We start from the raw sequence: 15,657 nt of genomic DNA on the forward strand, positions 1-15,657 counted from the left end.
GTGTGTGGTTGCTGGTATTTGCTTCAGGTTGGGGGGCTGTCTGTAAACAAGGACTTGCCTGTCTCCCAAGATCTGTGAGAGTGATGGGTCATCCTTCAGGATAGATTGTAGATCCTTGATGATGCACTGGAGAGGTTTTAGTTGGGGGCTGAAGGTGACAGCTAAGTGGCGTTCTGTTATTTTCTTTGTTGGGCCTGTCCTGTAGTGGGTGACTTCTGGGTACTCTTGTCTACAGCCGCCCTCCCGCCCGCTCTCCTGCTGGTAATAGCTCACCTTAAGTGATCTCTCTCGTTACAGTGTGTATGGTAACACCCATTGTTTCATGTTCTCTGTGTATATAAATCTCCCCATTGTATTTTCCACTGAATGCATCAGATGAAGTGAGCTCACGAAAGCTTATGCTCAAATAAATCTGTTAGTCTCTAAGGTGCCACAAGTATTCCTTTTCTTTTCACAATATACTGTGATAAAGGTTGAAATAAATCATCTCATGGCCATTATGATTCCCCACGCTCTTATTAAATATTTAAAATTTGGAGGTTGGCTACACTAAAATCAGACTGAATTTCTGTGGCCTGCAAACAATCTTCTGTTTAGGGAACCCTGGGTAGGAAAAAAAAATAGAAATCCTCCTTACGGTCTGACAAGTTTGTTTCCACGTGTGATCTGGTTTAGGGCTCGCTGTGTTTGGCTCCTTTTGAATGTGCATGTTGATTCCTGCGAACCGCAGGCAGGGCCTACGAGTCCCAGCTATCCCCGGGGCGGGGGGCGGAGAGCGGCTCAGTGGGAGGTGGCTAGCGAAAGGGGGCTTTGTGCTGCTGCTGGCTGGGGTCTGCGTTTGTCTGGAATCGGAATCTGCTGCGGCTCGCCTGAGTTTTGTGTTGTGTGTGGGGGGGGGCCCAGCGTGTATGTGTCAGAGGCGGCAGCAGCAGCAGCCACAACAGGGGTAGCCGGGGCGCAAGAGGGACCGCTAAGCCGGAATCATGTATCTCACCATCAGGATTGCGAGCGGGGAGTGGTGTGGAAATTGTGCAACATGCAGATAAGATCCCGGCTTCCTAACGAGCTCTCCCGAAGAAAGAGAGCGAGCTTGCCCCGGGCAGGAGGGAGAGGAGGAAGCCAGCATGAAGGTTGAAGTCGATCATTTCCACGGCCAGTGCTAGAGGGAGACCTAGATCTGTGCAACTCGCTTCCCCGTGGCTGTTTGGTTTGGGGCCGGGGGGGACACCGGATCGGGCTCAGCCGGGGAGGAGGGGAAGGGGTGTGTGGGGAGGGGGGTGGTGGAGAAGGAATAACGGAGAGAGAGGCTGTGCGGTGCATTGCACACGGACTGAGCGAGGGGAAGAGCAGGAAAAATCGCCCCTCTCCGCGGAAGGGCCATCGCCATGGGCAATGCCGGGAGCATGGATTCTCAGCAGACGGACTTCAGGGCTCACAACATGCCTCTCAAGCTGCCAATGCCCGAGCCAGGTGAACTGGAGGAGAGATTTGCCGTCGTCCTGGTGAGTGCATGCCTTCCCCAGCGCGAGCCGCCCAGGAGCACACCGGAGCCCCACGGCGGGGCGGGCTGGGGGGCTCTGCCTTCGTCTCCATCCCCTTCCCCCGGCCGGGACTCCCTGGGGAGGCGGTGGGGGAGGCTGTGTGTGTGTGTAGGGGGGGAGATCGAAGCTACCAGTCCCTGGGGATTTCAGCTTCCATTTCCAGGGCTCAGTCCCTGTCTCGGATGTGTAGGAAGGAGCCAGACTGCCGTAGGAGCCGCTCACCCATTGTCTGCAGGGAAGCGGGGCACCGGCTGGGCTGTTTGCTCCCAGGTGCTGCCGGGGGGCTCCGCTTGCACCGTGTCCCGCCCCCCTCCCCCCGGCTTTGTACCCGAGAGAGGCGGCCCATGTGGCTCGGAAGTGGCGGCTGTGGGGGGCGAGGCAGGCTCTGGCCAAGTTAGTGCGGGAAACGCGGCCGTTCAGTTACCAGACCCCTGGTTTAAAGGCCGAGACGGAGCGATCTGCATCTGGTTCGCTGGCGGGACACAATAGCCGTAGCGCGGGGTGGGTTGCGGCGCGCGGCGCGCGGCGCGCGGCGCGGGGGAGTCGCTGCGGCGGAAGCAAGGCGTGAAAGAGTTCGGAACCAGCGCTCTGGCGCCGGGAGCCTTCCTCCCAGAGCAGAAAGGACCTGGCTGCCCGCCGGTGCTTATTGGGGCTTGCACTCAAGGCATACGGCAGCTTCTCTTTCCCACGTCAGACCCGCTCCTGGTCCGCGTCTCTTTCCTTTGTAAAGCAGCCACCTTTTCCGTCTGTTCCGCTTGCACAGGTTTCGGAGACATTTCAGTCAGTTGCTGAGATGCGGGGGGCGTGGTGTCTCTGGCTGCCTCCGTGAAGGGGGTTGGATTAACTCTAGCCCCAGGACTGGGCAGGCCAGATTCTGATCCCGTTCACACCAGTATAAACCACGGCTACTGCTGGCTGTTACACAGCTGGTGTACGTGAATTAGGAATCTTGCCCTGTGCGTGTGAGACCCGAAAAGTGTTTCAGGAGCGTGCAAAAGGCTGACCAGATTCGGGCTACGTAGCCTTCCACAGTGATGGTCTTGTCTGTTCTCAGATAGTGGGATCACTAACATTTCAGTACAAACGCAGTGTTAACAGATAAAAAGAATCGGATTAAATGACCTACCACGTGTGTTACCAATTTGCTCTTTGCAGTGAAAGCTATACTAAGGTGTTCACAGTTCAAATATTTTGTGAAATCTTTTCTGGGCAATAAAAGGGTAACGGAGAGTGCATTGCCATTTACTTGCAAAGGTTGTGTGTTGTGTTGTGTTGTTTGCTATACCACGATCAGTTCTGTTTCCCTGTCTCTGAACGGTATAATTTGTTATGGAAATCAGCATTTGTAGCAATAGTTTTCTTCTACCTAGTCCAGCTAAAAGCACTAATGTGGTATTGAGGGAACAGACTACTTTGCATTTGTCTTTACTTGCCTCTCTAATTTTGTGAATGTTAATCCCCTATCCTGCTAGATGGTGCCCTAGGAAATACAATATGTAATAATTATTATTACTCTCATACTGTGTGCCCTTATAGAAGTCTATAGTGTGTGCCACATATGTGACTTACCTTCACAATGTAAAGTTCTTTCTCACTAGGTACATTCCTATTATGTGGTTTCTATCTGGACTTCATCTGGTAATGTCTTTAAAGTCTAAAAAAGCACTCTGGCATGCAGAGTGTGAGAGCTAAAGAGAGAGTGAACACAATCTATTTTGTTGTAGAAGTCATAGTAAGAAATGAATTCTGTTCATCTGAGATCAGTTTTTCATCATATTTAGAGATTTCAGTATTGTAGTCCATTAATAGCATATGACCTGGGTTAATCTTTAAGAAATGATTGACAGGTTAGTGAAGGTGTGAAGTGTTTTGTTAATTCTGAATTTCCCAATCACAAATTAAGAAAATGTATGTGTATTTTTTTCTGAATGAGTTAAAAAAACATTAACAAACCAAATGTAAAATACTTGGTGGGCCTGTGCATTTGTATGTCTGTCTACAGGTTAAGAAGAAGTTATGTGGTGCATTCACTTTCCTTAGAGTTTGCAGTTTCTAGAAATCCCAGCGTGCTGTCTGGGGACGGACCAAGAGAGGGGTCTGGATGAAACAAAAATTCCAAAATATATTGAAGTAAAATGCAAAAATCAAACACTCAGCCCTTCCATGGAACACATACATAAGTATTTACATTTCTTGCTATTTCTGGTGCTGATTTTACATTACTTTCGGCTGTTAAACAGAACAGATAAGCGTATCTCTCGTAATATCAGTATTTCTTTATCTGCATACTATACGTGGTTCAGTATTTGAAATCAAATTCCCAGGACAGCCTTCAAGGAATGGTCATAACTTCTGTTGATGTTATATAGTATGCTCTAGGAAAAGTGCATATTTTGTTTCATATTTAAATATTTTGAGTAGATTATACAGATCAACAAAAATATTGCAATTCTTACGTGTGACAATGATTTCCTTGTATACCATGAAGACCCTGACACACAAAGAGGAAAGAGAGGAATTTATACAAGAAAATATGTATACCGTAACCTGAATTCATGCTAAATATTAATTTATAGTCACACTCTAGTCGAGACTAACCTTCTCTTGTGAAATACTTCCTGGTGTTGGAGGAACAGTTCTTAGACTTAAACTGATAGGTGTTTAGGCTATTTCTGGTTAGACCCAGTCAGATTATCATGGCTGAGAAAAGAATAAGCCTATTCAAGTAGGAACCCCACTGATATACCAAATGGCAAGGTGTTATGATTATTAGACATATTAAGGGAGCCTGATTCAGCTCTCACTTTTACCAGTGCAAATCAGGAGTAACTTTATTGAACTCATGGGAGTAACACTGATGTACCATGTGTGAGAGATCAGAATCAAGCCTACTATGCCTAAACCTATCCAGAAGACTAAATCTGAATCAGTTTATGTCAATGGTCTAGAAGAAAAACTGCTTTTGAATTATAATCAATGGCAGAATTAGTTTGTGAAAGGAGTAGACAGTGTGTGAGAATGCCATATGTGTTACATGCTTTTAATGCAACCATATAGGCTTGATCCAGCACTCCTATGAAAGTAAACAGCAATCTTGCCATTCACTTGAGTAGGAGCAGGGGATATATGTTAGCTGGATTGTAGATACACTGCAAGTGTCAAAGGCCCAATCCTGCAGCCTTTACTCCTGGGGGTGGCATATAGTAGGTGCTCTGACTGGAGTAGTCTGGTGATGACAAGCCTGCTCCTCTGAGAAAAGGCTGCAAAGCTGGGCCCAAAATTTAAGAGGCTCACAGGCCACTGTTGGAACAGGAACAAAAAAGTTGCCCCAATGACTTGGTATTTACAAATGTGTCATGATGATTGGTATTCATCACAACTGCTAAGAAACAGTTTGACAACTTCATAAAAGGAAAGCCTTTGTGTCATTCATCTCTTCTCCCTGTCCCTCAGTCCTTCATGGCTTGTTCTCAGAGTGTTTCACTTTGTGATCCACCCATCCAAACACTTATAATCTGAGAGTTATGGTGATAGAGTGAGTGTGAAAGAAATAGTATCCTTTTAAAAAAAAGGGGGGGGGAGAGAATATAAGGATAAGAGATTTATTCTGAGAAATAAGACAAAATGGACACAGTAAGGCCTAAATCTGACCTTCTTTACAAGTTATATGTAGGGATCAGTCTAGCATTCCTTGCACCCCTAAACTCCCACTGTAGTCATAAAAGGGCTTGCTGATCATGTCAATATCATTTTTAATGTAAATGAAATTAGCAAAACTGTTTTTGACATTGCACAGAACAGCGTTCATTGCAATCACTGCTATTTGTGTGTATGCAACAACATCCTGAACAATTCTTCTCTGTTCTTGTGTGCAAGCAGTGATGTCATATGTACAAGAATTCTTCCATTCAGATCCAAAAAAGGGACCTTAAGTTTTACTTTTCTGTCCTCAAGCAAAATCTGAGTAGAGAGCCACAGAGATGGAAAAACATTGAGAGCATGTGTGTTCATGATCGAAAGCACAAGACCACATTTTTCATGCAAGTGTTCTCTTCATTCTCTCCCTTTGAAATGTTTTCTCCCAAATAACCTACCAAACAGTGATGTGGTCTGTTCTGCATATGGACGAACAGTGGCATGGATAGAGTTGTGCATATGTGGCAAACAGGTGTACCAGCTGGCATTTGCTAACAACTACCTATTTGAGGAGGGGTCACCCACAGAATAGTTTCTCGTACTGCCTCTTTGGTTAGCCTCATTCTCTGTGGTTTGAGGAATATAATTTCAAAGAGGTGATGAATTACCTGGGAAATGGTCCAGACTCTCTACTTTAATTAAAAAAAACAACAACAAAAAAACAAACCAACACTGCGTGCACTAGGTAGGTTTCTTTAGTGTGTAACTGTGCTGCCAGCACAACTGAAGATGTATTGTAAGTATGGGCTGGATGGTGCACAATTGAGATAGAAATTAATATTTTCTCCAGGATTGGCTGCATCACACTTTTCTGTTCCTACTACAGTGAAACCTGGAGAGTCTTCCCGGCTCTGTAGTACAGACTTTTCTTTGTAGAACTATTATTCTAGTGATACAAGGCACCGAGGGCATGATTATACTGCAAAAATAAAAAAAAACAAAAACCCCAAACCCTGCAGCAGCTTGTCTCAGAGCTCAGATCTACAGACTCAGGATAATGGGGCTTGCACTACAGTGCTAAATATTGCAGTCCAGCTTGGGCTCTGAGGCTGTGTCTACATTGCAATTAGAAACTCATGGCTGGCCCGTGCCAGCTTACTAGGGCTTGCAGGGCTTGGGCTAAGGGGCTGTTTAATTGCAGTGTAGACATTTGGGCTCAGGCTACAGCCCAAGCCCTGGGACCCTCTCGCCTCACAGGCTCCTAGAGCATGGGCTCCAGTCTGAATATCTATACTAGAATTAAACAGCCCCTTAGCCTGAGTCCCGCAAGCCCAAGTCAGCTGGCATAGGTCATCCGTGGGTTTTAATTGCAGTGTAGAAATACCCTGAGACATCCCCCGTCTGGGTTTCAGAGCCCAGGCTCCAGCCCAAGTGGGAATGTCTGCACTGCTATTTGCTATTTTTAGCTCTGAACATGCGTCCGCTGAGCCCTAGTCTGTAGACCCAGATGTCTGAGATTTACTGGGGAAGCTTTTTTTTCCAGGGAAGGGGGCAGTGTAGATGTACCTAGAGTGAGCTTTTGACATCCTGTTTATTTGCGCGCGGGCACACATATACACACACACTCATGCTCTTTCTCTCCATCAATATAATCAAATCTATTTTAGATTTTTCTGTGTCACCTATGAGCATACTATCTGAGCTCAGACTTTGGTAGTGAAAAATGGTCCCAACTATTCATAAACTCTTTAGCACTGTCATGAACTTCACTCACTGCTAAAGGCACCTGCTCTGGGTTGCTGTGGGAATTAGCTCTTTCCAGGTGCTGCGCCCTCGTCTCAGTCTCTTTACTCATCCTGTCTCAACCTGTAGCCCCTCTCACTCCAAACACACTTCTTTCTCCTAGGGAATAACTGCAGACTATTTCCCCTGCAACTCCTTTCAGCTCCTGGGCTTTATACGGGTCCTTCCTGTTCCTGTCCAACTAAACCTCATTTAATCAATCCCTGCTGCCTGGCTCCTCCCTCCAGGTGTAGCCTCGGGACTTAATTGGTCCACTTGGCCACCTTAACCCTTTTGAGCCTGATGTGGGATGGACACCCCATTGCAAACACCTAGAACTTCTAGTAGTTTTGCAAAGCATTGTCCAACAACTTTGCGTGCTGCAGTTTTTGAGATTGACGATATGAATGGGCTTCCACTGGTTTTCCCATTGTGCAGTGTACCTCCTGGTGTAGATCGCTTTCACTAGCTGGGGACGATAGTTCGCTGCCCTGTTGTTCCAGACAGACATGTCATGTGGCGGGATATATGTAACGTGCAAACTCAGGAGAAGAAAGTAGAAGATAAAGATTTAGCCTTCTTCCTGAGAGAGAGCAAGCGTTTATTTTCGTGTCTGTATCTGCAAGCAGAGTGGTGTTTATTTTACCCTTCATCAAGTGATGTAGTTGACGTTTATATGTATTTTGCCCTTTCAGTGGGATGCCTGAAATAATCATAGAAATGTAGGGCTGGAAAGGACTTGAGAAGTCTTCAACTCCAGCTCCCTGTGCTGAGGCAGGACAAGTAAACCTAGACTATCTCTGACAGGTGTTTGTCTAACCTGTTCTTAAAAACCTACAACGATGGGGATTCCACAGCCTCCCTTGGACGTCTATTCCAGAGCTTAACTACTCTTTTATATTTAGAAAGTTTTTCTTAATAGCTGACCTTGCTGCAGATTAAGCTCATTACTGCTTGTCCTACCTTCAGTGGACATGGAGAACTTTGGTTTCAATAATGGCTCCTTTGGTTTCAAACTCACCTTTAAGCAAGAAGTACGTATGCCAGGAAAATGGCAGCACGATGCTATTGCCTACATTATCATCACCGGCTTCCTAAGTGGCCAGTGGAAGATGCCAACTGAAGTGGCAACCAGATTCCAGCTGATCATGTGCTTGCCATGACAGGCACAGCCTCTCAAGCATATGGGAACCTCCTGCTTCAGCAGATACTTCAACAAGTTTTTTTTTCCTTTGACATCATGAGCCAAGTGTTCACAAATCTAAGGAGCCGCCACTCATTTATTTTGAATAGGAAGCCATTGACCTGCATGTTTAACCAGTATGTAGAGAAACCGTGCTGTATGTGTTTATAGCCACCATCCTTCCAGTACTATTGTCTGATACAGTGAATTCAGGGTTTGGAGACCTGGGGCTAAAAGCTATACTTCCAGATGGAGCTTACAACAGGGTGGTCCTTCTCTAAACCTTTAACAGTGGTGCATGTTTATAGATGACACATGGTGTGGAGGAGACGGCCAGGGCAGAGTTGGCAGACTGTATTGTTGTCTAATGAGCTGTGATTGACATCATTTGACTGTTGGCTCACATATCTGTTGGGATGTTAACATGAAACATCCCCTGGCCCTCTTCATATTACAAATGAATGTTGTGTGCCTGGTTCCTTAGAGCCAGTGAAAGCCCTGTTTTGAAGAACTATGAGAAAGAAGTGGGGTGGGGTTGGGGTTGGGGGCGTGGGGGGGACCCAAAGCCACTGTCATTAAAGCTTTTCTGGAAACTGCATCCAGTGGCACCATCATTCTGCATAGCAGCTCTACAATGTTCTTATTCTACACATACGCAGGTGGGTGATTGGGGCTCAAAACTGTTCCCATTGAAGGCAGTGAGAGGTTTGCCATTAACTTCTATGAAAGCAGGCTTTTTCCATCAGTATTTCCCTCTTCACACTGAACTTCTGCATGTAATCTGTAGTCCGTGCCTCAGTTTCTCTATCTGTACACTGTGTAATGAAACACCTTCCTTACAGGACTGTTTGTAAAGTGTTTTGGAAGTCTTGGATACAAGCGCTATGAAAGTCCAATGCCCTTATTTATTTATTTATTTATTTAATAGTGCTTAGGATCACTTTTGGTCTCAGTCTCTAAGCTTTTATCAGCTCTTCTATCCTTCACTTTACAAAATATACGGATGTAGGGGTCTGCAGATCACTAAACTTGGTAGTGACACAGGTAACTTCTTCAAGGTGTTTAATTCTTGTCATTTCACCGAGAGTTGGGGCTGAACGAATTCCTGGCATAGCTGTTGAATTCAGTAGAATCCCCCAAAGGATGAATTTTGAAGTGGGCTATTTAGGGCTTCATTCACAAAGAAACGTAGGCCTGGAATATTGTGTGCAATTCTGGTCATCCCCAGCTCAAAAAAGATACGTTAGCATCGGAAAAGGTGCAGAGAAGGGTAACAAAAATGGTTAGGGGTATGACATAGCTTCCATATGAAGTGCGATTAAAAAGACTGGGCCTGTTCAGCTTGGAAGAGAGACGACCACGGAAGGATATGAGGGAAATCATGACTGGTGTGGAGAAATTGGATAAGGACGTGTTATTTACCCTTTCACGTTTCAGAAGAACCAGTGATCACACAATGACATTAATAGGTGGCAGGTTTAAAACAAACATAAGGAAGTATTTCACACAACTCACAGTCAACCTGTGGAACTCGTTGCCAGGGGATGCTGGGAAGGCCAAAAGTATAACTTGGTTCAAAAAAGAATTAGATAAATTCATGGAGGATAGGTCCATCAATCGTGATTAGTCAAGATGGTCAGGGATGCAACCACATGCTCTGGGTGTCCCTAAACCTCCAGCTGCCAGGCTGGGACTGGACAACAGGGGATGGATCACTTGATAATTGCCCTGTTCTGTTAATTCTCCCCAAACTCATCTGACACTGGCCACTGTGGGAAGACAGGATACTGGGCTAGATGGACCATTGGTCTGACCCAGTATGGTTGTTTTACGTTCTTATGATGCTGAGCAGTTTGGACAGGACTCTGCCAGGTCTCAGATGAGTGCCCTAGCCACTGGGCTATAGGATATTCTGATGTGGGTCTCCCTCAGTCTCTCCTTATTGAAGCTGTTGCACTGTGGTTTAAATACTGAAAGAATCACTGGGCCATAGACGGCAAGGCAAGTGTGAGAATGACTCTGTAGGCTTGTGCTTAGAGCACTAACGTGGGAAAGCCAGGATCCAGTCCCCCTGCTCCAGTGATATAAAAAAAAATATTTATCCAAAGTGGAACAGCTTCAACAGGAGTGACTGAGGGACCCTCCCGCTTCCCCCTCCCAGGAGACTGTAGATCAGGATAGTCCCTGAGAGGTGATAGATCCCCATTCAAATCTCTTCTTCCCCTTGGGCAAAGTGGGGACTTCAGCCAGGGCTCTCCCACATCCCAGGTGGGTATCCTAATGATTGGTCTAAAAGTTATGAGCCAGGGACTCCTCTTGGCTGTTTTGTTTAAGCTCATGTATCGGAGTGAGTTTGGTGGAGAAACGCCTATCTTCCCCCATTAGTGCATCGTTCTGGGGCTTAGATGTCCACATGCCTGACGTGGGACTGCAGTGCACATGCTTACAGGCAGAAATATAGGTGTCTAAGCAGCTTTTACTGCAAAAATTCAGGTGCTGTGATTTTAGGCACCTACAGGATTGGGGGTGGGGTGGGGTTGTGAATCCCAGTGGGGCCTGATTCTGAAATTTAGTCATCTAAAGTGACAGTTAGATGCCTAAGTCTTTTTGTGACTCCAGGGCTTAGTGGTATGATTGTGATATAGGGATTGAGTCTGATTGCACTCATATATAGCCAGTGTAACTCTGCTGAAGTTATTAGAGATATGCTAGGTTGAAACCAGTATCAGTTCAGCCCCATAGTATAATAGAATTATAAAAATTACACATGGGAAAACCCATTAGCTTTTGTTGGTCAGACCCCTTGCAATGCTAATGTGAGACAATTTCTTCCAGACCATTTTTAAATTGTTCAAGCAATGACACTTCCATCTCTTTCTTTGAGGAAATTGTCTAATAGATCTCACCATTAGAAAATTTATTTCTGATAATCAGTGTAAATTAATAGGTTGAAATAAAACTGCATGGTAACACATCTGTCAAACTGGCTTGTATATCATTCGACAGTGTTTGTAAGTTTTACTACATATATGTCACTTAAAAAGACATTAATCCTTTTGAGTATCTGAAATAAAGGAATACTCCAAAGAATATTTGGCTAACTAGCGTGTTTGAGATTCATAGCCCTTAAATGAATTGCAGTGTCTGAAAACCTGAAAGATTTTTAAAATATGCAGGCTGATGTGTATGCATGTATTTTTCTCTTGGTAGCATATTTCCATATCAAATAATCGCCTTAATTTATTGGGCTTTACTGATGAAGGTATGAACCCATTCTGTCAAACTGCATGTGTCACTTGCTCTTGCCTTTAGTAAGCTCAGAATAGCCTGAAAGAAAATGATAGGCTTGTTCTAAAAGACCTAGATGGAAAGGGTTATTGTATGGTGCCCACATTAGCAGGGCTGAATCCATACATCACAAGTCATTCCTCTAAGAATATCCATTTTGGCAGTATTCTAGAATAAGACAAGCTCGGGTGTGAGTGGTTTTGTCCATGTCTAGTCAACATGCTGACACACCAGGGGATTTCTAATGGGTGCAGAAAACTCAGAGCCTGATCTTGCAAACCCACAGTCGCATGATGATGATGCTAATTATGATGATTTTTTTCTGTTTACAGTAGTCAGGTTGTGCGAGGCACTGTACAAGTACATAATAAAAAGTCTCAGACAACAGGTGGATATAACGAACAGCATGCCTTGTGTAACAGGGTTATGGGTGGTCCTTATTCCTACAAGATGTCCGACTGGTTTATCTTAGTCCTTAAAGACCAGACTGTATCTCCCTTACTCCGTCAATGTTCACATAGGTGACAAAATCTGGGCCTAAGAGGCTACGTGAAGACTGATGCTGTATATAATACAATTGTTATTTTTATTTTTCATTTAACAATAAATAGATTTTTCAAAATACAGAAACCGCTGCTCAGCCTTAACTATGGTGCTGTTACAGCATTAGGGATGCTGCTGAATCATTCATGATTACAAAAAGGTTGCTCTGTTCTCCAGTAAATAACAAACACATAACTGATCCCCATTCCCCAAATACATAATCGAAACACCTCATCTTCTCAATTCGTCTGTGTGTAGTGTCCACGAACCTTTTTCTTTTCTTCTTTTAGATCTTGTCCGAAATGTGCAAGAAACAGCACTGTTTAAACATGACTGTTGCTAACCTGATTATAGTATGAGACGGAGAATATTTTCCCCCTGTGGAACATATTAGCCAAGCCATGCTATAGTTTTCCACTCAAGTAAGGATTGTGGTATGGTTTTATAACTCAGTTCTTAGAAGAAAAAACCTATATCTCCACTACTCAGGAAATTTGTATCTGAACTGTTCCTGAGGTCCAAGATGGTTTTCTTTTCAAAAAGTTTACTACCCAGTAAACTTAAAATAGTGACTTCCAAAAATTCCCAAATATAAGGGGGGGTGACCACACCCCACCTCTGATTTTATTCTTCCTCCACCAGCTGCTAGGATGACTTATACCTCCATGTCTGGGTTGGGGAAGGAGAAACTACATTGAGAAATAAGGGATTATACTTTTGACGAAGGGGAGTAGAAAGGGCACCCATAGTAATCCTGTGGTCCCACTTGGGGGCTTAATTTAGAAGCATAGAGAAGGTTGGAAAAATCATCAGGAGCATGCTTCTCTCAAAATATTATCTCTGAATGATAAAGTAGATAAAAATAACGAGGTGGTGTTTAACTTGAGCAACCATTATACACGCAGCTGGTATTGTTACTGGTGTATTTGATTTGTTAATGTTTAACAGCCAAATGGAGAACTGTGCAGGACCTCTTTATGACGTTCATTCCATTAGAGAGAGAGAGAGCGACTGACGCCTTAGTGCCATACACCAGGGACTTGAACTAGTTCCCACTGAAGTCAAGGGAAGTTTTGCCATTAACTTCAAAGTGAACAAGATTAGACAGCATATAAAAATTCTGAATATTACTGAGATTGCATCTCTTGAAAGATGTCATAATTGAGCTTCCTCAGTGTAGAATTGGGCTACACTATCCTTGTAGGTGGTAATGGGCATTTTTAATTACTACAGAGGTAAAAGGAAGGGGTGGTGCTGTGGGGGGGGGTCTATTATTTCATTGGATGTTTTCTCCCATTATTGCTTATGTGAATTATTGGCTTTAATCCTATGAGGTGCTGCATTCCTCCTGCAAGGTGCTGAGAATCCACAACTCCACTGCCTTCAGTCTCAGCACCTTGCAGAATTGGGCCCTACATGTATGAATTTCTCTATGTCTTTACCCTTTACATTTCCCCATGTGAAGGATATTCACATGAGTAAGGTTTTGCAAGACTGAGTCCCAAAGCGTTAAGATGGTCTGTTCCAAAACGTTATACAATCTGTAACACTTGGGAAAGAATTTGGAAGGCTCTTACCAAATGAAGTAAAAAAGAGTTTGCAAGTGTGTATTAATTAAAGCAGTGGCCAATTAATTGTGCATTTTCTAATAAACACTCCTATTACATTTTATGTCCTGGAAAAATGTACTTAAATGCATGGATTGGAAGACGCATTTTGTTCAGAGAATAGAAAAAAGTAAACAATCAAACAACTTCCCTCCCTCGATATGATCTCTGCTTTCTATTTGCTTCTACTTAGGTTCTGGTACAGTTTTGCTCTGTTCTGTGATGGATGTAGATTATCGGAGAAGCTGTGCAGTGAGTTCAAATCATTTTTAAATAAAGTAGCTGGCGATGGTTACACACACTAATTGTTACCCTGTGTTTTGACTTATATGAAAAGTTGTTAAAAATGCTATTTGGCTGTTGTGCAGTGGGATTTTTATTTTTATTTTTTTTTGGTCAGTGTTTGGACTCCATATGTTCCTCACAGTCACACTGGCGGCATGATTTGCATGGTTTCAGACCAACAGCAGAGCTGGTTTGAACCGAGTCCTAGCCATTCGTAGTAAGGAAAACTGTTCCACGCGTCTTCCTCCCTCCTCTCTAATCTAATCATGGGGGCCGATCCTGCTCCTATTGAAACCAGTATTAGTTTTTCCCTTGAGTTCAAAGGGAGCCATTTCAGGCCCATAATTTCAATATTTCAGTTTTACTCAAAGGGAACGTGTGTTCCAACAGGAATTGTCAGCTTCTTTCTTTATGCTCTTAAAAATATCTCAGGGAAAGCTGTGCTCTGAACAACACCCATGTTGTCTTCAGTTGGGGTGTTAGGGACATAACTGAAAGACAAATCTGACAAACTGTCTTCAGTGCTGATTTTTAAAAAACCCCTCTAGCTTGAGATTTTGCTTTTCAGAATTTCGGCACATTTCCAACATTGTCAGTGGCTGCAATTAATTATAATTCAACAACAGAAACATGAGAGTGAATATGATATCCTTTTAATTTTATTGTAACTAGGAATTCCTAGTATTGACTTTAAAATAAAATATGTTTGCTCATCCAACCCCACTCCTAATCTGCCTGCATTGTTTAATGATTGCTTCACAGCATCAGCCTCCAGAGCATGAAGGACAAGGAGGGAGTGGCACTGAGAATTTAGAAGCAGGCCAGTATTATGGTAGCTTTTTGTTACAGTGACTACTGTTAATTCTTTATGCCGAATGAGAAGGTTGCATCCCAAAACTGGCTTGTAACACAGACTTGGGACGTGTGGCAGGGAAATAAATCTCTCCATTTAGGCTGCAGAGACAGCACAAGGTGCTGTTAGCAGTTAATAAGACCACTCAGAAGTATTTACAGTCCTTTACAGGATGCTGGTTGTCAACAATGCCTGGTGGCACTCCAAGTGTTAATTGTCCAGGGAAGTGTGTAGTAGATGAGGGTAAATGAACTGACCCCTTTGCAGCTAAACAGGGAGCTTCAGAGATTAAAGGGACACTTTAAATTTGAGTTTAAAATAGTCAGTTTTTAAAAACTCAAGTTTCCAATAGAATTCCTTTTAAATAACATGGGCTGGAATTTTTAAGTAATTCCTTTAAAAAAATAAAACTCTTTCGGCTCCTCTGCTTATATTTATAAGTCTCTGTTTCCAGCAGAGGACCATGGGTGAGCCTGAAAGTAACATCAACCCTGCTCAGTCTTATCCCTTTTTTCCCTTCCCCTTCCACTCAGTGCACATCTGCCTGCTTCCTCTTCAGTTTCAAATCCGTTTTGCGCAGTGGTTCCTGCTGAAAACCCTGTTGAAGAGTTTGGCATGCCCCTAAATCCTGATATCTTCATGTTCCTTCTTGCATAAACCAGAAACTGAAACTAACCCTCAGCAAAATAGAGAAATTGACAAATGACAAGGTCCTGATCCAGCAAAGCACTTAAGTGTAGCATCTGAATAGTTACATTGAAGTCAAGTTAAGAACATTCTTAGAGGCTTTGCTGAATTGGAAGGAAGTGCTGTCAAATGCAAAGCAAACACATTGCAAAAAAAGAGAAACTTTTTTCCCCCATACTCTTTCAGATATAGTACCCCTGAAGGGTTATATGTAACAATAGAAAGTAAACGTACATACACAACATGATGTAT

The 15,657-nt window shown here is 43.7% G+C and overlaps 1 protein-coding gene across 12 annotated transcripts in view; it reads left to right on the forward strand.

Moving 5' to 3' along the window:
- The first annotated feature begins 1,285 nt into the window (after positions 1-1,285).
- The window catches only part of FMNL2 (formin like 2), a 259,314-nt gene continuing 244,942 nt past the window's right edge, over positions 1,286-15,657 (forward strand). For all 12 annotated transcript variants that reach the window (XM_073305475.1, XM_073305481.1, XM_073305484.1 and 9 more), the window contains exon 1: positions 1,286-1,502. In XM_073305475.1, coding sequence (XP_073161576.1) covers positions 1,386-1,502 — 117 coding nt within the window. In that variant the 5' untranslated portion in view covers positions 1,286-1,385. The remainder of the gene's footprint in view (positions 1,503-15,657) is intronic.

The sequence above is a fragment of the Lepidochelys kempii genome, chromosome 11 (genome assembly GCF_965140265.1).
Source record: "Lepidochelys kempii isolate rLepKem1 chromosome 11, rLepKem1.hap2, whole genome shotgun sequence".
In the NCBI taxonomy this organism is placed as follows: Eukaryota; Metazoa; Chordata; order Testudines; family Cheloniidae; genus Lepidochelys; species Lepidochelys kempii.